Consider the following 21455-nt stretch of genomic DNA (forward strand, 5'->3'; position numbering starts at 1 on the left):
CAGTGACAGCAGGCCCCCCACCCAGCCCGGAAAGCCTCAGACTCGATCCCTAACCCCTCACGGGGGGAGGCTCTGAGCCCACTCACCGGCATGACGACCGCCTTGGTGGGGAGACCCTACTACAGTCAGTGGGACCCCGATATCACTGTGCACGCAGCCGGCCACAGGGGGGACGCAGTCAACACACAGATGACCAAAGAGAGGGAGGGACGGGCAGAGGAGACAGTTAGCATCTACTGATTGTCTACTAGATTCTAGAAGATTCCCTTTTGTTCTCTGTACCTCTGACCTAAACCTCCAAATGCTTGTGTTATAACTGTTACTAATAATCCAATGTCTGAACACCACGCCATGCGCAGGAGTGTTGCTCCGTCTCCAGATGAGGAAGCTGGTGGGACCCTGAAGACCCAAGTGACCTGGGACAAGCCACCAGCCCCCGTCAGGGCCAAGCCCAGTCCCAGGCACCAAATGAGAGCTCCCAGCTGGCCCCCAGGAGAATGGGCGGAGTGGCCGGCTTACAAAGCGTGGCTGGCCCCATTGCATCACACGAGGTCCCCCGGGGTTCAGGCTAACAGGACGCAGGTGGTAACTGGTGGCTGGAATGTGACCCGCAGTGCTGACCCCACAAGTCACCGTCTCGGAATCCACCCTCAGGAAACAATCAGAGGCAGAAACGCTGACCAGGAAGCTGTTCCTCCAAGGGTTGTTCCTAACAGCAAGGGACTGGGCACACAGGGACAGAGAAGTAGGCTCCAGCGCGGGCACAGCGGGGGGTCCGTCAGCATGAGGACCATGACAAAGGCTGGAGTGACACAGAAAGTGTGTGTGACAGAGGCAGACCCCACACTGCTCCTGACCATGAGCTCGGCATTGACAGGGGCAGCTGTGGGCTGAGTGTGTGTCCCCCCAAAACCCGGACGGTGACACACCAACCCCAGAGCAGTCCCCACCCCTCCCGCCCCCTCCCCCCAGCCACACAGCATCTGCGCTCAGACGCCCGCCTCCAGCATGTGAGCGATCCGCCGCCGCTGGTTATAAGCCACCCGTGTGGGGGGTGTTGTCACAGCAGCCGAAACAGACTAAGGACGGACAAGGAGAAGGCATCTGCATGTCTCAGGTTGGCTATGATGAGAACGCTCTACTTTTGTAATTCAAGAAAAGTTAACAAAGGTATTTGGAGAATTAGCAGAATCTCTGACTCTGTAACCAGATATCCTGGGATATCCTGGTTCCCCAATGAGTGTATCTCAGATTTTACTGCCAATTAGGGAGTTTCCCTTTCTTCTCCCCACTCCAGGTCCAAGCTCTGCTGGGAGCCCCACTTTCCCTCCCACATCCCCAGCCGGGCCAGAGCCATGGGCCTCCCCCCTCCTCCGTCAGCACCTCCTTGTGATCCTGACTGTACTGCCTGCTGTCACTAGACTTACCCTGCACACACGCACGCGCGCGCACACACACACACACGCGTGACCCGTGGTGCAAGCCCACAGACACAGCTGGGGACGCGAGCGCAGCCCGCCACCGTGGCCAGCCCAGCAGAAGCCGCAGTGAACCGGCCACTCCTTGCCCTCGGGGAGCTCTGCTGTCAAGAATGGAATCTGGACACACGCCACCCTGAGGCCAAAATGGAAAGGAAGGAAGGAAGGAAGGAAGGAAGGAAGGAAGGAAGGAAGGAAGGAAGGACAGATGAGTGGGTGGGTGGGGGATGAATGAGTGGATGGATGGGTGAGTGGATGGGTGATGGAAGGGTGAGTGGGAAGATTGATGATGGGAGGATGGATGGATGGATGAGTGGGTGGACGATGGATGGATGGGTGGACACAGAGAGCGATACATGTTTGCCGGTTTAAACCAAATTAAACGCGCCCAAGGCCTCATCTGTTGCCATTCCCGCACTCCTGACAGCCCACTCCTACTCTGATCTAGTGAAGCTAAACCCCGCGTTCAAAGAGCAAGATCACACAGCATCAAGGCACATTCAGTCAGTGCCCTGTACTTGGGCCCTCCTGTTCCCCCGAACTCCACTCCTGGCGAACCCCTGTTCGCCTCGCGGACTTCAGCTCAGAGGGCACTAGCTCCGGGGAAGACGGCCGGGACCCCCCAGCATCAGGGGACCACGTCTGACCCACAAAATGGTGACTGCACACGGCTCAGCCACACGGCCTGACCCCACACATGTGTAACTGTGTGATCCCACCAGGACGGGGGACTCCAGGGCAGGGGGCCCGTCCATCCTTCAGTTTCCAGGAACTGCCGTGATTAACCTGCACCACCACCTGCGAAGAAGAGATCTCAGGCTTCCCCAGACCCTCCCAGCTCTGCGTCCCAACAGCAGAGACCAGCACAGAGCAGAGTAACAGCAGCTGAAGTCTCGGGGAAGCTCACATTCCAGCAGGGACCTCGTGGACCCAAGACGCCAAAGGCCCTAGGGAACAAGTGGGGGCTTCAGTCTCTTTTCTGGGACAGAGAAATCTCCATTGTCCCTAGACCCCACAAAGGCCCTGCCCCGCCTCCACACCACCACTGACTGTCAACATCTGAGGTCTTCCAGGCAAAGGACTCTCCAAGCCTCAGTTCTAGGCTGGATTTCCAGAAAGGGGGGTGCTGTGAGCAGGGAATCAGCCAGTGAGGGAGGGGAGAGGACCCCTGTGACTTGGAACTGTGGGAAGAGACCAGCCTGGTGACCGAGGGGGCCTGCCTCTAGACAGCCAAGCCGGAGCCAGCACCCAGGATGACCTGGACAGCGTCAGAACAACGATGCCCTGCCCTGGAGATGCTGCCCTCAGAGTGACTGCCAAGCCAGGGTGGGGCTTACAGGGTCAGAGGTCACAAGGCCACACCCATTGCCAGTCCCCAGGTGTTGGGCCCCAGGGTCACCATCACCACACAGAATCTCTCCCAGTCAAACCTGTCATTTCAGGAAGGCCGTCTCTTCAACCACCCCCTCGGCAAAGCCATGCCCGGTGCCTTCAACCAGGCGGCAGCAGCCCACCAGAGTGCCTGCGGGAATAACCGGGAAGCAGTTATTTCCAGTACATTCCCAGCCAGGAGCCTCCCAGGGCGGCAGGCAGGGCCCGCAGCAGGTGCACGCGTACAGGTATGAGGTTTGGGTCACCCACAGCTCCAGAGTTCAGAGTCACAGATTTGGGTGCAAAACTTGCGGCCCAGAGAAGACATGACTCGTGACAGATCCAGGGCTCCGTTTCCCAGCCAGAGCGGTTCCCAGGAGTAGCTCCTTCCCACCCAGCTGGCAGCTCCCCAGCTCCGCTTCCTTTGCCCGCGGGTCCGGGAACAAGGCAGAGGGGCGCTGGGGGCCAAGGGGTCGCCACAGCATAGGATCCCATGAGCTCTTCCAGCAGGGCTGCATCCCACGTCAGCCCCGACTCCTGCCCCGGCGCCCAAGGAGCGTGAATGTCCCCGTCGGGCAGGATGCACAGGCCCCGGGCAGCAGGCGCGGCGCACCTGGCCAGCGGGAGTCGGAAGGCTTCCGAGAGCTGCGCCCGTCCAGCTGGCACCGACGGGCCTGGAAGCACCAGCCCGGAGCCTCCCAGGGCGCTGGGAAGACAGACTGCAGAGGAAGGATCTGGACAGCAAGACAGGCAGAAAGCAGTGAGTTGTCCGAGAAAAATGTGCCGGGCCTTAAGCCCACCATCGCCGGAGGGCGGGGGCGCGCAGAACAGCAGCTGCTGGGGCCCATCGCAGACACCGCTGTCGCGGGCGCCGCCGTCGCTGGCTGCGTCGCTGCCGCAGAAACCAGATCAGGAAGTATTTCAGTAAGTGACTGGAAAGAGACCAGACTACCCCAATTCAGAGGACCGTTTTTTTTTCTCTTGTTTTTGGCCAAGATACTGACCAGGCATCAGGTTTATGGAAAAAGGCACATGCCTGGAGCCCAGTGCTTTTGCTGGGGCTTAAATTCAGCATCGGGAAGGCTAGATCATGGAGACTCAGAGGCAAAGGAGTCGGCCAGACCCTGCAAAGCAGCCACGCCAGGAGGCCAGCTCCGGGCAGCAACGCCGGGGACCCTGGCAGCGGCATGCCGTGGGGGGGTGGGGGCAGCAGCCCGGAGGAACCCGTCGCCCCCTGGGAGTTCTGGAGAACCAAGCAGTTCCAGGTAAGAGCTCAAAGCGAAGACAGGATCTGAAGAAGAGCAGGCGGAGCCGACGGTATTCAAGGAATTCCAAAACATGGCTGGAAGAGTTTCTGGAAGTTATCTACAGGGTAAGATGATGAATCCTGGGATTAAAGGAGCCTGAGGCAAAGGGCCTGGAAAGAGTCATCTGGAGACATTACGGCCAAGGAGCAGGGTGACAGCTGGGAAAATTATCTGGAAGACCAAAGGGGCCGAGGGGTGGCAGGCGGAGGTGGCCCGGGATGCTGCAGAGGGGATGACGTGAGGGCCACAGGGAGACACGTTCGACTCTCAGGCCCACTGCCTTGTTAGCTGAGTTACATGGACAAACCGTCCGCGACTGCACGGTGTCGCTGGATAGGGTAGGAAGTCGCGAGTCTAAAGCAGCCAGCGCACAGGGGGCCTCCGTGCCTCAGCCAGCGGTGGGCCAGGGAGCTGCAGACACCAGAGCAGATGGGGCCTCACACACGTCTCTCACACGCACACGCACACACCCTGCCACAAACGGGGGTCTCCTGAGACGGCCGGGTGGTCCGGGCTGCTATGTGACGACCGGTGCGTGGCACAGCGTCGGGCCCGATCAGCGTCTGTGTGGGACAACTGGCGCCCTGAGCCCAGACTCCAGTCCACCCAACACTGCTGGCCACGCTCCCTGGACCGAGCCCCCTGACCAAATGCCAGCGTGGCCCTGGGCACATCCGCAGCTGCCTGTCTCCCCTGGCCTCTCCAGGGACACCAAGTCTGGACTACCCACCTCGGCCAGACAGGGAGGCACCTCCTCCCTGCCCAGAATGGCCCGGCCTCCTCACAACAGCCCACCCTGCATGGGGGGCCAGCTCAAATCGGGTCGGCTGACACCTCAGAGTTTAAAAAGCACCTTCAGCTCGACTGCACAGGTATTCATCGAGCCTCTCCTATGCAGCAGGCACTGTGAGAGTCAAAGGAAATCCAGGCAGACCCTGTCATTGTAGAGGTCTCCACTCTGCCCCTTAAATTCCCCACAGACTCCCGGCCACAATGGAGGCCTCGACAGACATGCCGCGTCTCCCTCCGCAACTAAGAAGGGACACAATCACCTCAAAACTAGAGACAACCAGAAGTTCCAGAAAATCAAGCTGCAAGGAAGTCCAGCAAACAAGGACATAAAGAAGAAATACTCATTCAGACAGGTAGGAGGGGTGGAGCTGGGGTGGAGAGGACACGGTGTGCTGGTGGCAGCAGCGGTGGCAGCAGCGGGCCAGTGGAAAGCGAAGTCACATGTTTTAAAAAGTTGAGAGAAATACCTGGGAAGTTTTCCCAGCTCCTCACCAGACATCCCAGCTCACAGTCCCAGCACCGGGGATAATCAAGCCTCATTGCCTCTGACTGCGCAAACCAGTGGGGGCTGGGGCAGAGGCAGAAACTGCCGGTCTCTCAGCAGAGTCCGCTTGTTTAAAGGGCCCCCACGGTTCTAGAACGTCCACAGACCCACCCACTCTGGGAACGACAGCGAGGAAAGCAGCTAGAGGGGCACCAGTCCCATACGGAAGTGGGAGAGGTGCCTGGAAAACGGGAGAGTGCTGGGCAGGCGGCATTGTTCCCTCTCAGACCCTCCTGCACACACAGCGCCACAACTGGTGAAACGGGTCACCCTGTACTGACAAATCCCTAAGACTCCGCCCCTTACAACGTAACAGGTACGACAGCTCTACCTAAGACACAGAGGCAAAGAAACACAGAAGCCTGTCAAGATGAGGAGACAGAGAAGTAAGGCCCAAAAGGGGGAACGGACCAAGGTTCCAGTGGGAGAATTAAGGGACGAGGAGATAGCCAACCTCACAGACGAGGAGATAGCCAACCTAACAGATACAGAGTTCAAAACATTGGTGATAAAGATGCTCACAGGCTTGACAGATATGCTTGAGTATGGCAAACGCATAAGGGAAGGAGTAAAGGCTATGTTAAGTGAAACGAAGGAAAATCCACCCAAAACCAATCGTGAAGGGAAGGAAACCGGGGTTCACATCAATGATTTGGAACAAAAGGAAGAAAAAAACAGTCAACCAGTACAGAATGAGGAAACAAGAATTGAAAAAAAATAAGGAGAGGCTTAGGAATCTCTGGGACAACTTTAAATGTGCCAATATCTGAATCATAGGGGTGCCAGAAGGAGAAGAGGAAGAGCAAGAAATAGAAAGCTTATGTGAGAAAATAATGGAGGAAAACTTCCCAAATTTTGTGAAGGAAATAGACATACAACTCCAGGAAGCACAGAGTCCCAAACAAGCTAGACCCAAGGAGGACCACACCAAGACACATTATAATTAAAATGCCAAAGGTGAAAGATAAAGAGAGAATCTTAAAAGCAGCAAAAGAGAAGCAGAGAGTTGCCCAAAAAGGGGTGCCTATAAGACTATGAGCTGATTTCTCAAAAGAAACTTTGCAGGCAAGAAGGGACTGGCAAGAAGTATTCAATGTGATGAAAAGCAAGGACCTGCAACCAGGATTACTCTATCCAGCAAGGCTATCATTTGGAATGGAAGGGCAGATGAAGTGCTTCCCAGACAAGGTAAAGCTGAAGGAGTTCATCATCGCCAAGCCATTATTGTATGAAATGTCAAAGGGACTTATTTAAGAAAAAGAAGATCAAAATTATGAACATTAAAATGACAACAAACTCACAACTAACGACGACTGAATCTAAAAAATAAAAACAAAATCCAACGAAGCAAACCAGAATAGGAACAGAATCATAGGTGTGGGGATCATTTGGAGGGTTATCAGCTGGGAGGGGGGAGGGGGAGAAATGGGGAAATGGTGCAGGGACTAAGAAGCATAATCGGTTGGTACAAAACAGACAGGGGGAAGTTAAGAATAACATAGGAAAGGGTGAAGCCAAAGAACTTACATGCACGGCCCATGGACATGAACTAAGGGGGGGTGGGATTGCTGGGGGGAAAGGGGGTACTGGGCAGAGGGGAGCAAAAAGGAAAAAAAACTGGAACTACTGTAACAACATAATCAATAAAATATACTTTAAAAAAAAGTACCAATAGGCAGTTACAGAATAGCCATGGGCTATAAAGAACAGTATAGGAAATGGAGCAGCCAAAGAACTCACACATGTGACCCACTGACATGAACAAAGGGGTGGGGATGGCCTGAGGGAGTGGGGGGTGCTGGATGGAGGGGGGCAAATGGGAAACTTTGGGACAACTGTAACAGCATAATCAATAAAATATATAATTTTTTTAATAAAAAGAAATTCCCACCACAAACCTATGAGGTGGACGTTATTAGCTCCAACTGACACGAAGAAACTGAGGCACAGAAGAAAGGTGAAGTTTTTGAGGTCACACCCAGGCTTTCACAATGTCCAGTAGAGCTGGGATGCAATACCACTCCTGGCCTCTAGGGGAACCACTCCCATCTCTGGTCTTGAAATTGGAGGCATCCCTGTCATTACAGTGAGCAGAATTCCCCACTGTTGGCTGGGCATTCAGCCTAGTGACGTGAGCAACAACGTCTAGGGCCATATATGCAGAAGAAGCCCCATTCCCTTGATTTGAAATACTGAGTAAACTGAAATTCCCTAAGCTTTCCCAACAGAATCCATCTGGGCCATGCAGTGCAAGCTACCAGAGTAGCGAGATTCCTGAGGGGTCTCCAGCATTCCCGGTCCTTTCTGAGGCTCCTCTGAGCCACTCCTGGGCAAGCCTGCGGGCTCTGCCTGGCTCTGCGGACACATCACAGGCATTTTGCTCCTAAGATAAATGGCAGACTCCAAAATCAGGCCTCGGGGTACTGTTTCTCGGGGGGGGGGGGGCATTTTTCTTTTCTGAAATGCTGATGGTTAAAGATGTGGATCACGTCTTGGTCCGGCTTCCCTCTTAACCACCTTAGCCTTAGCTCTGGGAGCACCTGAGACGGCTCAACCCCACCCTGCCCTCCGAGCGGGGCTCCCCGACGCATTCCACACCCTATCTCCCACACGCGGCTTGCTGGCACCCACGTGCATGCATCGCTTTCATCGTGTGTGAACTGGTATTAAACAGGAAAGACCTACCTGGCTCTAACCCTCTGCTATCACTCGTTCCTTCCCACTAAAATGGAAAAAATGACTCAGACCACAGCGGCTCACCCCTTAGACACACAGTCTGCTCCCAGCTGCGTGCAGGGCTCAAGATCTAACCCCACAGACATCAGCTAAGACACGTGAGGAGGACTTTGCAAAGTGGGTCCCGAGTGGCAGGGACCGAAAACACTGCTTCCTCATAAGACCAGGCCCCGGCACACACCACCAAGGGGCCCAAGGAGACGAATGTGGGCAGGGAGGTCACCCGGGGAGGTCCCCAGGTCTCACCTCCCCCCTCCTCTCTCAGCCCCCTGCTGCCAGGATGAAGACCCTAGAGAACAAGGAAAAGGTGACCGTGCCTCCGATGGGGCCAAGACCCCACCTCACCCAGACTCAGAGCCTCATACCTGCTCCCAAGAGGCTAGACAAACCACGTTTCTGTGACTCAGAGGCTCCAGCCCTGCTACGCACGAGCTGGGGGCTTCTGCGGGCCTCGGTCTTCCTGCCTACAGCAGGGAGTGACGCCCCTTGCCTGGGAAGATGCAGTCAGGATAAAACTGGATGTGAAATGAAAGCGCTAAGGGTAATGTGAAAAAAAGGAAGAGCCCTAGAGAATCTTACTCTTTACCTTCAAGCCAATGGTGCCGCTCGTGAGTCATGGGCTTTCTACCCCAATTCACATTTCACGCGTTATACTCAGCAGCGTGTGCTGGGACCCCCAGGCCCAGAGCCTGATCATCCCTCAGGTGATCTCCACCCGATCACACAGTGGTGAGTGGGCCCAAGAGCCTGCAGGACAGTCAAGTGGACTCCTGTCCCCACTTCTCCCAGCTCTCCAGGCTACAGAAGAAGCCCCCACGTGCCTTCCAGCCCTCGGAAAACAGCCTGCCCGATGTTTGTAAAGCCTGCTCCCCGGCCAGGCAGCTGTTTGTAATCGGCCAGGCCCTGCCCCGGGAAGGGGAGGTGGGAGCCCGTCCACTAGGAGGGGCCCTGGGGCCCAGGGCGCTGCAGGGCGTGTGAGGACAAGCTGATGGGAAGGGGGGTCGGAGTCAGGCCTGGCTTGTTCTGCCGCAGTGACGGCCTCGTCCTGAAGCTCGCTTTCCCCACCTCCCGGGCCCCTCGCACAAGAACCGAGTCTCCCTTCTCTTTGGAGAAGAGAGACCTCGGCCCACGGGCAGGAGAGGAAAACCAGGGCAGCACCGCTTCTTGCAGCGGGGGCTCCCCCTCTTCCCGCCTTGCAGGTGCCCTCTCACCTCTCAACATTTATGCTGAAACCTGCAGTCTACCAGTTTCACGCGAGGGAAGACGGTCCTGGGAGGACACCGGCTTGCCTCGCACCTGGCCTCCCCTCTCTTTGGTCTCCGGGTCCTCCCATGGGCACAGCAGCGTCACTCAGCAGGGCTGGCCCACGGCCCCGCCCACAGCCCCACCCACAGTCGTTGCTCCGCCCACCACCCTGCTCGCCGCCCCGCCCCCCGCCAACAGCCCCGCCCACTCCGTTCACCGCTCCGCCCACCCGCAGTCTGCGCTCCGCCCTCAGTCACCGCCCCGCCCACAGACCCGCCCACCCGCAGTCTCCGCTCCGCCCTCAGTCACCGCCCCGCCCACGGCTCCGCCCACACCCCCTGCGCACCCGCCCTTTCTGGATGCGGGCACGACCACCCTGAGCGCCCGGAGTACGGCTGATACCCAGCCATGGCCCTAACGGTCCTTTCTGTGTCAAATGGCCATGATGCAAACTATGAACCTAGTGACAATAATAACTCCCCGGAGCTCGTTACATTTAGGATTCCCGTTTCCTGCATTGCATCCCGCCTCCTCGCGGGGAACGCCTTCTAAAGGTGTCAGGAGATGCAGGGTTCCTCTGCCCTTCTCTGCACAGGAGGAGAACCCAGAAGCAGCACAGGAAAGGAAACTGGAGGCCCCGGCCATCTCAGCTTCTTCCCAAAGGAGACAGAAACGGAGGGAGCACAAGAAGAAAACTAAAGTAAACGCGGACCACGGCACCTTCACCCTCCAGAAGGGCCATGAGGACGGGAGAGACCATCTCCCCAAACGCTGCTCCAGCCCCCAATCAGACTGATCTCGGGAGGCGGCTTCCTTCCTGCGCCCGCCCGTCTCACCGAGCCCCCCGAGCAGGGCTCCGGACCAGCCAGCTCTCCCCACGTCACTCACTGGCCCACGCGGGCCAGGGCCACGGTGTGCCACTGTCCCCCAGGAGAGGAAGGCCTACACGTTTCCTAGACAGAACCAGGGAGAAGAGGCCAGCTCCGGCCGCGGCCCCGGCTGCCCTGGGGAGCCTCCCACAGCAAACAAAAGGGGGGGCTGCTGTGGAAGCCCCGCCCCCGGCTCTGAGCCGGCAGCTGGCATCAGTGTGCGCGTGAAGGGGGTGACCTACACCGAACACGGCGTGCTTCCCACTGGGAGGGGCCGACGGCCGTTCCTTCCCGCCAGCTGGGCCCGAAGGGCTTCCACCTGCGTACCTGCAGGATGGGACCCACCCACCTGGTCCTGGGCTGGTGGGAGGACCGTGAGCACTCCACAGGTAACACCCCAGAGCGGGTCAGCGAAATACGCACAGGAGCCGGAGTAAGTACACACGGCAAAGTGCCAAGAAACGCCTCCCTTCAAACTCACCCCAGGGGACCCCAAAAGCCACAGGCCCTGGCACAGTAAGCTCATCTCAATTGGCCAGCGCCCCATTGATGCTAGCAGCTGCCTCCATCTGATTGGCCAGCAACGTATTTGGTGCTGGCTGTTGCCTCCCTCTGATTGGCCAGCACCCCTTTGCGCTGGCAGGTGCCTCCCTGTGAATGGTGGCCCAGGGGCTCACTATGGGGCTCCCTCGGATTGGCCAGTGCCATGCCCAACCTGCTGGTAAATGTTTCTCTTCCCCCGCTTTGCCCTTGACTGGAGACCATCGCCTATTCGGGGGTCTGACACCCCCACTGCTCCAGAAGCTCCTGTGCGGCGGGAAGCTCACCGATGGCCCCCACCTGTACACTTGCTACGCTCAGCACACACTTGACTGGAGTTAGAAGTCCACAGACATTTCGAGCCCAGCCACTGTCACTCCTGGGTTCTCTACACAAAAGCCAGCCTCTCTTGTATTCCCTCTGGAACCTTCTACAGGAAAGAAACTCCTAGAAGCAAAGCTCACCACCCCAGGCCCAGCGCCCCTCCCACCCTGGCCACCAGCAGAAGGGGAGACCATCACGCCCACCTTCCGTTGCGGTTAAGACTCTTCTTTATTGTGACGTCACTAGTTTTTCAATGCAAGGGCCAGAGTCTTTACATCTCGGTCATACTGTGATGTACACACAGTTTGATGTCATTTTGTGGTATTTCCTTTTTTTAAAAATAGAGCTGTTATTAGAACCCAATGGCCAAGGGGTTGGCAGGAAAAACAGAACAAAAGAACGAACTTCCCCCAAATAACACATATCTAGAAAACAAAACAGGGGAACCCCCATTTCCTGCACAGAGACATCGCGGGACGTGGGCTGGGCATCTGTATAAGGAAATCTGGAAAGAAATGGGCCAGGCTGCGGTGCCATTTCTGAGGTCTGAGTCACCAAAGAGTGGCCACACTCACTCCGAGTGTGGGGTCATTACTGATGTTGGGAACCTGCCAGAAGAACTTGCGGGCGAGTTGTAGCTGATGAGAGGACGGCTCAGACTATGTGACATATGTGACACCAAGTGGCCCCATCACAGACGCCACGCACCCACACCCACCCATCCATCCACCCATCCATTCTACAAACTTCTCTCCAGACACCTGGGGCTGGGCTGGCTCAGAAACAGCCACGCCCCCGCCGGTGCCCCCCTCTGATGCATCAGCCATCACTCCGGTCACGTCCGGGAGGTGGAATGTGGGCAGGTCCACTCCCATGAATTCCTCCTTATGAAGTGGGGGTGGGCTGAGGACAGGGAGGGGCACGGGCAGCGTGGTGTGCCCACAATTGCCCAAGGATGTGTCCCATGCCCAAGCTCAGAACCATAGACGTCACAGTGAGGGCTCCAACAGTCGCACCAAGGGACACTGCCTGTGTCTCCTCTTGTCACGCTTACCCTGTGAGGGAGGCACTGGTGTGACTGTTCATTAGACAGCGAGCGACTTCCAGGCCCAGCCAGCAAGCACAGCCGGGAGCTCGGTGCCTGTCCCCAGGTCCCATGCCTTGTGTTGCCTTGGGGCCCAGGAAGGACATAACTGACAATGGGGTTCACTCTGCGTTTCATACATGTTGTGTACTGAACCCTCAAAAATCCTTCGGAAGTTATAATCGTCACTCCTTTCTTACAGTGGGCTGGATATCTGTATAATGAAATCTGGAAAGAAATAGGTCAGACTGCGGTGCCATTTCTGAGGTCTGAGTCACCAAAGAGTGGTCACATTCACTCCGAATGTGGGGTCATTACTGACATTGGGGACCTGCCAGAGAAACTGAGGCCCAGGGGGCTGAATGCACAGCCAGTAGGAGTGGGGCCAGGACCTGGGCCCTGGCCACCTGCCCTTGACCATCGCCCCGTACCCTGGTCTTCATGCCACGTCCCATGGTGGCAGCAGCTCTGCCCATGAGAAGGGTCAAATCCGGTCCTGTCTCCAGATCCCTGGATCCCCAGCTGGGCCAGAAATCCTCAGATTAACACGTGGCAGAGGGCTGCCACCAGGGAAGAGGATTACACGGAGAGTATAAATAGAAGGGAAGGCAGAAGCCATAATATAACATCGCCTTCCTATGAGTAAAAAAAGACAAATTATCGGATCCAGCTGGCCCGGCTGGCCCGGCGGGGTGGGACCCACAGCCCCGTGGTGGCCCGCAGGCTCCGTGGCCACGTGTCACGTCCCCGTCGCCCTGCGGGCAGGGTGGGGCACGGTAAGAGGAGAAAAGTCGCCTTACCTCGGGCTCCCAAACAGCAGGCCCTGCCTGCAGGAGCTCATGCCTGCATGTGCCTGGGTGTGCACAGACACGCTCGTACACGCGTGTACCTCCAAACCCGCACATCCGCACATGCGCATTCTCACAAGCGTTCACGTGTACAACCTAGAATGGGCGTGTAAAACCTTTCCATGGGTGTTGCACAGGACCCCAGAGGCAGCGGCCCGCCAGGCAGGCGAGGGGGCGGCCAGACCCACGCGGCTGGTGGACGGCGGAGCCCTCGGGTCTCGCCGGCGACCCGAGCCTCCAGGATGCCCGCTCCCCAGCTGCGGTCCCCCGGAACACTTGTATGGAAGGAGGTTGTGGCAATGCGGTGCATTCCCCTTTTGCAAAGAGGCCAGTGGTCAGGCGCTCACGACACTCTTTGCAGGTGTCACCTCAGTCTTCACAACTGCTCCTCGGAGGGAATCGCGGGATCCTCTCCGTTTCCCAGAGGGCAAGGCCGAGGGTGCTGAATGGCTGCAGCCCAGCCACCCCCAGGCAGCGCCTCTCAGAGGAAGGGAAGCCCTTCACACTGACTTTGCAAAGGCCCACACTGCCCGGGGGGTTGATATCTGCTTGCCAAGGACCGTCCCCTCCCACACCCAACTGCCTGTCACACAGCACACCTCACTCTCCCAGCCAGGGCTGCCAGCATCTGTCAGGGACCCCCCAGCCCTCCCTCTTTCTCACAACAGCCACTTCTGCTCGCACAGCACTCCCAGGACAAGTGGGCCAAGCACGGTGCTGGGGGCGCCCTGCCAACCGAGCGAACGAGGGGGCTTTCTGCGCAAACGAGGGGCTTTCCTGCCCAGGGAAGCAGCCCAGCCCAGGAGAGCCCAGGGGCCGAGCCTGCACGTGCTGCCCGGCAGGAGCGAGGACCAGACTCAACCCAGAGGAGGATGAGGGCACCTGCTAGGCAGACGCTTTGGTGCGTTTCTGAGATAAAAGGAAGTGGAAGATGAGAAAGGGCACAGCCAATTTTAGTGTCACCACCTCCAGGAAGCCTCCCCAGATCTCCCCAATGGAGTCCACCCTCCCAGACTGCTTTAAATGACCCTAGGCATGAAAATGAACAGGGAGATGAGCCACGTCCATGTGCGTGCCTCCCATCTGATAACAAGGTCCTGGAGTGGGGGCCTGCCACGTCCACCAGGATCTTTGCGAAACCCCTAGGCCAGGGTGCAGAGCCAAAAGCCTTCAGGGGCCAGCAGGTCGTGCAGGTGGGAAAAGGGCCTGGTTAAAGACAAGGAATGGGGACTGCAAGCAGCTGGTCTCCTGGAAGGCAGTCCCATAAAAAAGAAAGGAGGAGGGGAAGAGGGAGGGGAAGGAGGGAGAGGGGGCAGCAAGGAAGGAAGGAAGAAAGGAAGAAGGGAAGGAGGAACTGAAACCCTCTGCTGGCCAGACGGAATACCTCACTTACCCCAGGGCCATACTTGGGCTGGGCCCCAAGGCTGGGTTGCAGCTCAGGGCCCCCACTGGGCCTCTCCCAGGGGCCTGCTGATGCTACAGAGGGGTGCAATGAGAAGGTAAAACCCCAACAAGTCACAGGCACTGAGGCCTGGCCGTGCAGGGCAAGGAGGAGGGAGAAGGTCACTCAGGGCCCAGGCACAGCGGTCAGACAGACCCAGAATCGGGGGTCCCTGCTCCCTGCTTCCCAGGCCTCTCCGAGCACCAGGCAGCCCCTCCCTGACCGCAGGCTGCCTGAGGATCCCATGAGACGCTGTGGGCAAGGGCTGAGCGCAGCCAGGCGAGGGCCAGTGGGCTCCTTACAATTGTTCCCATGTGTGATGGTCTTACAGAGGGCAGGGACCCTGCCCTGTCCTTCTAGGCCAACCCAGGACCCCAGGGTGGTCTCAGTAACAGCGCCCCAGGGGTCTGGTGACTCATCCTGGGCCTGGGGGCTCGAAGCCGGTCTGTCACACTGTCGCTGTTGAAAGTGGGGGTGACAGCGGTGTGCATATGTTCCCCACCTGTCTCTGCCCCACCCAGAAAGGTCTGTGACCTGGGGAGGAGGCAGGGACAACGGGAGACAAGGGCAGACGGCAGGGGCGGGGCAGCCACCAGCTGTGTCCTGCGAAGGGCATGGCCGCGGTGAGAATCCAGAAATATCCGAAGGGCGGGGTAGTGGGCAGGCTCTGGCCAGCACCCCAGGAACAGCCCCGAAGCAGCAACATCAGAGAAGAAACCGCGCCTCTGGCCAGGGGGAGAAACGCCTGCCGGGGCCGCTGCCGGGTGGTCACCGCTGCTGGGCAGTGGCCACAGCTGCAGGCCCTCCAGCCACCGAGATCCGGAGCTGATGAGGGAAAGGGCTTCACACTGGGCCAGGCTTCCCCGCTCCTCCCACCGACTGTTCTTTTATGGGGAGGAGAAGGGGGAGGATGGAAAGGGTGTCTGTCCAGCCAACTTGACTGAGTCAGAGAAAAGTTAACCATTTGGTCTCGGTCAAGTCCCACCAAACTTGGACGATTCTTCCCCCCCAATTATTGCAAAAAGCGATCACGTGACTGGGGCCAACCAATGACATGTGGAGGAGATGACCTCAATTTCCAAATATTGGGGTCATGTTTCATTTCACATACTCTCCTTTTGCCCGTTACAATGTTAAACGGCCCCAAATGCAAGCTTACTTTTCATTCCTACACACGCTGGGCCAAGAAGAAGGTAGGAAAAAGAACCGTGTTCAGGGAACGCTCAGGAAGCATCTGGCACACCCCAAAATGGAGAGAAGAAAAGGCGCTGCTGATGACCCGGCCCGCCTCCCCACATCTCAGGGGGACAGCCGCCCTCTCTGGCCACGCACTGACAATGGCTCCCAAACGGTCCCACCCTGGGCGGCAGAGGGAGGTCTGTGGAAGCCACCAGGGAAGTGGCTTCTTCACATGCGTCTAATGTCATTTTTGACAAAACGCCCAGCTCCACAGCCAGGGTCCGCCTCGGGGCGTCAGCCGCCCCGGCCACCCCTCCGTGAGGAAGGGGGATGGACACGGAAGCAGAGGAGGTGGGCAGGGGGCAGAGATAGGGAGCCAACAGCCAACCCCAAATCCAGGCAGTGCCCAACCCCAGCTTTTTGGGGTGGTGACTCCCCTGAAGAGTTCCTGGGAGAAAGCCTATCAGAGGAGCTGGGACAAGGCTAAGTCCCTGGGTGACCATGGGGTCCCCTGACCACATCCCCCACCTTCCTGGAGACCCAGGAGAAACACAGCCAACTAGCCCAGGCTTACAGGCACGGTGGTGGCGGCCCAGGGTAAGACCCCAGGTCCCAGGGCCGATGGGCTGGGTCCCCTGGGTCCTGCTCACCCCTCTCGGCCCAACGAGTACTCCGTGCCAGGAGAAAGGGGAAGAAAACCTTCACTAGCAAGTGAAACATGGAAACTCGTTTTCCCCACATATCTTCAAATTACGACGGGGGGGAGCAGGGGGGACCGTGAGGTGACCCCTTCTCAGGGGCGAGCTGGCTGGCCCTGCGCCCACTGCCCCGTCCATCTGCCTGCACTTTCCCCAGCATCTCTTAGCCTCGGCCCCCCCACCTGTCAATAGAGACTTGGGGGACTTTCTGGGGCCTTGGGAGCCTCCGACGTTGGAGGGAGTGTGCAGACCCAGCCCACAGGTGGCCACCAAAGGAGACGCGTAGACAGCCAGTGTCCCATCAGGAAGCGGGGTCCGCGCTGCCAGGAGCTCAGCAGGCATTCGGTCAGTGCCATTCCCGGGGAGAAGGCTCCTGCTAAGGGCAGACCTCCGGCAGAAAGAGCCCACGAGCCCAGGTCTGCACAGTATCTAAACCACTCACAGTCCGGATTCCAAGCCCAGCTCCTGGCTTTGCTCCACGAACCCATCCCAGGGGAGCAGTGGGGGCAAACCCGGGTCAAACTGCCTCCCAACGAGTCAGGGATTTCGGCGTGGGATTAGGGGCTGGGCTGGTCGACCCCCCTCCAGGGCTCCCAGGACCCCTGAGCGCTTAGGTGCCCGGGACAGGGAGAGGCCCAGTTCCCTGGGGAAGCAGAGGGACAGCTGGGTCTAGAGGCAGAAGGAGAGGATGCTTGGGGGCAAGTGCAGGGCTGGGGGCTCAGGCTCCTGGGCTCCCCACAGCGCCCCCCACCCCAAGAATTGATAGACTGTGACTCTAGGGGGCGACCCTTCCCGGTTTGCAGGAAAGGAAGTTCTGCAGAGCTGTGCGGGCCAGAGCTGGGATGGGGGTTAGAGAATACAAAGTTCCGGGACAAAAGTTTGCCGGCCTCTCGGACAACCCTCTGGCTGCTCCCACACGCAACCGGTCGCAGCTCCAGAGACAGCCCCACCCGGCCGGCGCGTCTGGCGCGCGCGGGGCATTGTGCTGGCGCGTCCCCCTCTCCGGGGGCCCCCAGCTCATGGCATTCGGAGCCTCGGCCGTGCATTCCACATCCAAAGGGGGGAACGCCGGGCAAGCGCGGGAGAGGGCAGCGGCCGGCGCCCGGGTGACAGCCGCACCCGGCCCGCGCGCGCGCGCGCGCGCATCCTGCGGTCCCGCCGGCACCCCCGCGCCCGACCACCCTTACCTGCGCGGCTCGGAGGCGGCGCCCACAGCAGCAGCAGCAGCAGCAGCAGCGCCGGCGGCGGGGACAGCAGTAGGGCGCCTGGACGGAGCGGGCTGCGCGCTTTCCAGCGGGTGTGGACGTCCATGCCGGCGGGCGCGGGTCGGGGCGCACGGGGACGCTCGGGGGCGCGGGGCTCGGCCCAGGCAGCGGACTCAGCCGGGCTGTCGCGGCCTCAGGAAGTCATGGGGAGCAGGCGCCGGCCGTTCTCTTTGTGGCGGTGGCCTTGCGGCACGGGTCGGCGGGCGCGCTCGACCACGGGCGGGAGGGCTCAACCTTGGCCCGCGGGGCGGCCGGGACCCCGTTCGGTTCGCTTGTCCTCACCTCCTCCAACCCCTCCAACTCCCCGCTCGTCTCCCCGGGCTGCCGCCGCCCCGCAACCCGCTCTCGCTGGGGGCTCCGCTCGAGTGAGGTCCTGCGCGAGCCGCCGGGACGCGGAGTGCCGACCTCGCCTGGGGCGCAGCACACTTTTTCCCCGGTTCCTCCCTCCCTCTCTCCTGGAAGGCAGCGCAGAGGCTGTCGATCCTCGGCGCCTGCAGCAAATCAGAGCTCGGCGCTGGGCTCGGCCAGGCCGGCCCCCGCCTCCCACTGGGCGCCGCGGGCGAGGGGGTGGGGACAGCGGGCGAGTGGCAGCGAGGAAGGGGCCGGCCCGGGCGGAGCGGACATGGGCGGGCGCGGCGCCCCCAGCCCGCAGCAGCGAGCGCGCGCAGCGGCAGGGCCCGTCGCCGGGTCCGAGGGCCCCCTCGGGCTCCCACTTTTCCTGCCCCAGGTGCCTGCACCTGGACCTTGTGGAGGGGCTGGACTTGATCGTTTCACGTTTAAAAAAAGTTACAACTCGCCCCGCCTAACTTTTCTTTTGCGTGGAGGTCTGAACTCCTGGGTGGAGGCTGAACTTCCAGTCCAGCCAGATCGGGGCGCCCAAGACTGCAGCCGGGGCTGAGGACCCGCCCTCGCCCTCCCGCGAGTGCAGACTGGGCTTCCACGTCAAGTTAGGGCCGGAGACCCAAGAGGTCCCGGCAGGAGACGGCATGTTGCAAATCTGGGATGTTGGGCCCTACCCCCCACTCTCCCCTGCTCACTCGGGGGACTCCCTAGACGCCCCTTTGGAGCTGACAGCAGGCGAGGGAGTGAGGGATTGGGGTCCCTGGGGACGGCGACTGGGTGCTGCCCCTCTGCCCTCGCCTCTCTGCGCTCCGGTGAGGTCTCCCTCTGGTGAGTCCTGCCGGGCCGCTGTCGGCACGTGGGACCCCACCACCCCCAACCCAACCATCAGGCTAGGCTGCCTGGGCAGGGCCGAAGGGCCTCCCGCAGAGCGTGCTGCGGCCCCATCCCAGCCCTTCTGGGACCGCCAAGACACCGGTCTTTAAAACGGGGAGAATGGAGGTAAAGAAAGAGGGCTTTGCAAACCCGAAGCCACCCCTTCCCCTGGGCACCAACAATCCAGACAGTGGTGCTGAAATGGCCGGAGTCGGGCCCCTGTCTCCAGTTACGTCTGCAGACTGGGCGTGAAATTCCTCGAATGCCCTTCAATTCCCATCACTCTGGAAACAGGACCGGAGGGGAGGGGCTCCGGAGCATAGGCTTGCTGGGGCCACCTGCAGCCTCTGGAGCTGGGTGGTAGGTGGCTGGTGCTACCCGATAGGTAGGCTCCCTGTCCGTCTGCCCCCGTTCTCTTAGATATCACATACTGCCCAGGAAGGAGGCGGGCTGCACACGGAGGGGCGATGTTTGAGATACATTAAGTAAAGCCAAGATTGTTTTCTAGTTTTCTTATTTATTTTTTTACAACTTGCATAAGTCATATATGTGATCAGGAAAAACACATGTTGGAGTTGCATGCATGTGTATGTGTGAAGTGTGTGTGTCGGGGGTGGTTAAGCTAGAGATGTTGGTCCTCACTCTCCTGTGTGCTTGATGAGCGGGAAACCCCACGTGAGGCTCTTGAGCCCCCAGCACCACTGCCCGGCCCCTGGGGGGCACCCCCCAACCCGGTGGGAAGGCCAACTTTGCCCCTGAAGTCCTGGGGGCTCTGGCCCAGGTCAGCAGCCTGGGTATCAGAAGCCAGGACAGGCCCTGGCCGGGTAGCTCACTTGGCTGGAGTGCTGTCTCAGTGCTCCAAGGCTGCGGGTTCAGGCCCCGGTCAGGGCACATATAACACTCAGCCAACGATGCATCAGGAAGTGGAACAACAAATCAACAAGTCCTCCCCCTCTGCTTCCTCTCTAAAATCAGTAACATAAAGAAGAATTTTAAAGAAGAGAGTGCCGACATTCGGGGTTCCAACTTCTCCCCAGGGACGCGGGGGGCCCCTCTGACAGTCACCTGTGCCGGTCGCCAGCCCTTTCAACCCTCGTCCTAGTCCAATGAGAAGCAGAGGGACACGTCTCTCACCCGCTCGCCCAGCAGCCCTGGGCCTGGCCGACAACGCTGCCAGGCGTTCCGACATCGCAGGAAGCGCTGCGCTAGCGCGGGAGGCGAGGGCACAGCCCGCCAAGCAGGCGGAGGAGCCCAGGCGTCTGCTTGCCCTCCAGGAGCTCACGGGCGCCGGGGCCCAGCAGAGTGAGTAGCTGGAGCCGTCCGCACACCTGCCCTCGGGTGCGGGCCGCCTTGGTGGAGTCCCCTTCAGCTGCCCTGGGAGGATGCTCCAAGCCTGCATCTCGCACCTGCCGCTGGTGACCTGGGGCAGGCCGGCTCTGCTAGATGCCACCGGCGGCAGCCAGGGGCCGTGGGCAGGTGAGCCCTCACCTCCAGTCCTGTGCTTTCCTATCTGTGAAGTGGGGACAAGGAAGCCGACCTGACGGTCCCTGCGGAGCCTGGCGGGGTGAGCAGACAGGCCAGGAAGGCCTGGCCCCTGCAGGGCACTGGGGGAACGGTCCCCGGCACCCCGAAGCTGAGCCATCCTCCTCTCCCTCCAGGCCTCTGTCCCCGTTCCTGTCACCTCACTCAGCAGAGCAACAGCCCTCCCTCCCTCTGAGGCGGGACAGGAGGCTCAGAGAGGAGGACCTGCAGCATGTGGCCAAGCCGGACTTCAATGTAGACCTCTTCACCTAGGCCCTCTCTCCCCATGTGACCCCCCAGGCCACCCTGCTGGCTCCAGGAGCCCCCACTCCACCGTGCCCTCCGCCCATGTGGACTGCTGCCCACAGAGCCAGGTGGGGCTGCCTCCACGCTGGGGAGGGGGCCGGGGGTCTATTAATCCCAGTGGATACCTGAACAGTTAATAGCGAAAACCTATCACTTCAAAGGCCTAGGACAAAGCGTGCCCCCCATCACCCAGTCCAGGGGGGTCGGGGCACAGGGGCCAGGCTGCCCTGCACCCCAGGCGACCTGAACAAATGATCCCAGGCATGGGCAGGGCTGGTCCTTCCTGAGGCTGCGCTCCTTGGCGGGCAGGCGCTGTCTCCTCCCTGTGTCTTCATGGGGCCGTCCCCCGTGTGTGTCTGTGCCCAAATCCCTCCTAAAGGAAGCCGGGACCTAGGAAGAATCCACCCTAAAATGAACGTGACTCGAGTTAACCTTCATCGCCTGTCCCCAGACAGAGCCACACTCTGAGGTACTGAGTGTCAGGGCTCCAGCACAGAAGTTTGGGGGCACGGCTCAGCCCGCAGCACCTTGGCGGTCCCAGTCTGCGGGAACAACAGGGGCATTCTGACACCCGAGGGGGTGGGGGCGGGACTCTGTCCCGCAGGGGGGATGCGCTGGCTGTTTGTCCAATAACCTCACTCCCTGGGCACGTGGCGTTGAGCATCTGGCCGGTGAGATGCCCACGCCGGCTG

At 59.7% G+C, this 21455-nt stretch overlaps 1 protein-coding gene across 2 annotated transcripts in view; it reads right to left on the reverse strand.

The window, feature by feature from the left end:
* COL5A1 (collagen type V alpha 1 chain) overlaps positions 1-18144 on the reverse strand; it is a 126113-nt gene extending 107969 nt beyond the window's left edge. For both annotated transcript variants that reach the window (XM_090274986.1, XM_090274985.1), the window contains exon 1: positions 17644-18144. In XM_090274986.1, coding sequence (XP_090131112.1) covers positions 17644-17767 — 124 coding nt within the window. In that variant the 5' untranslated portion in view covers positions 17768-18144. The remainder of the gene's footprint in view (positions 1-17643) is intronic.
* Positions 18145-21455: the final 3311 nt, after the last annotated feature.

The sequence above is a fragment of the Furipterus horrens genome, unplaced genomic scaffold (genome assembly GCF_987537825.1).
Source record: "Furipterus horrens unplaced genomic scaffold, mFurHor1.1.pri manual_scaffold_4, whole genome shotgun sequence".
Lineage (NCBI taxonomy): Eukaryota > Metazoa > Chordata > Mammalia > Chiroptera > Furipteridae > Furipterus > Furipterus horrens.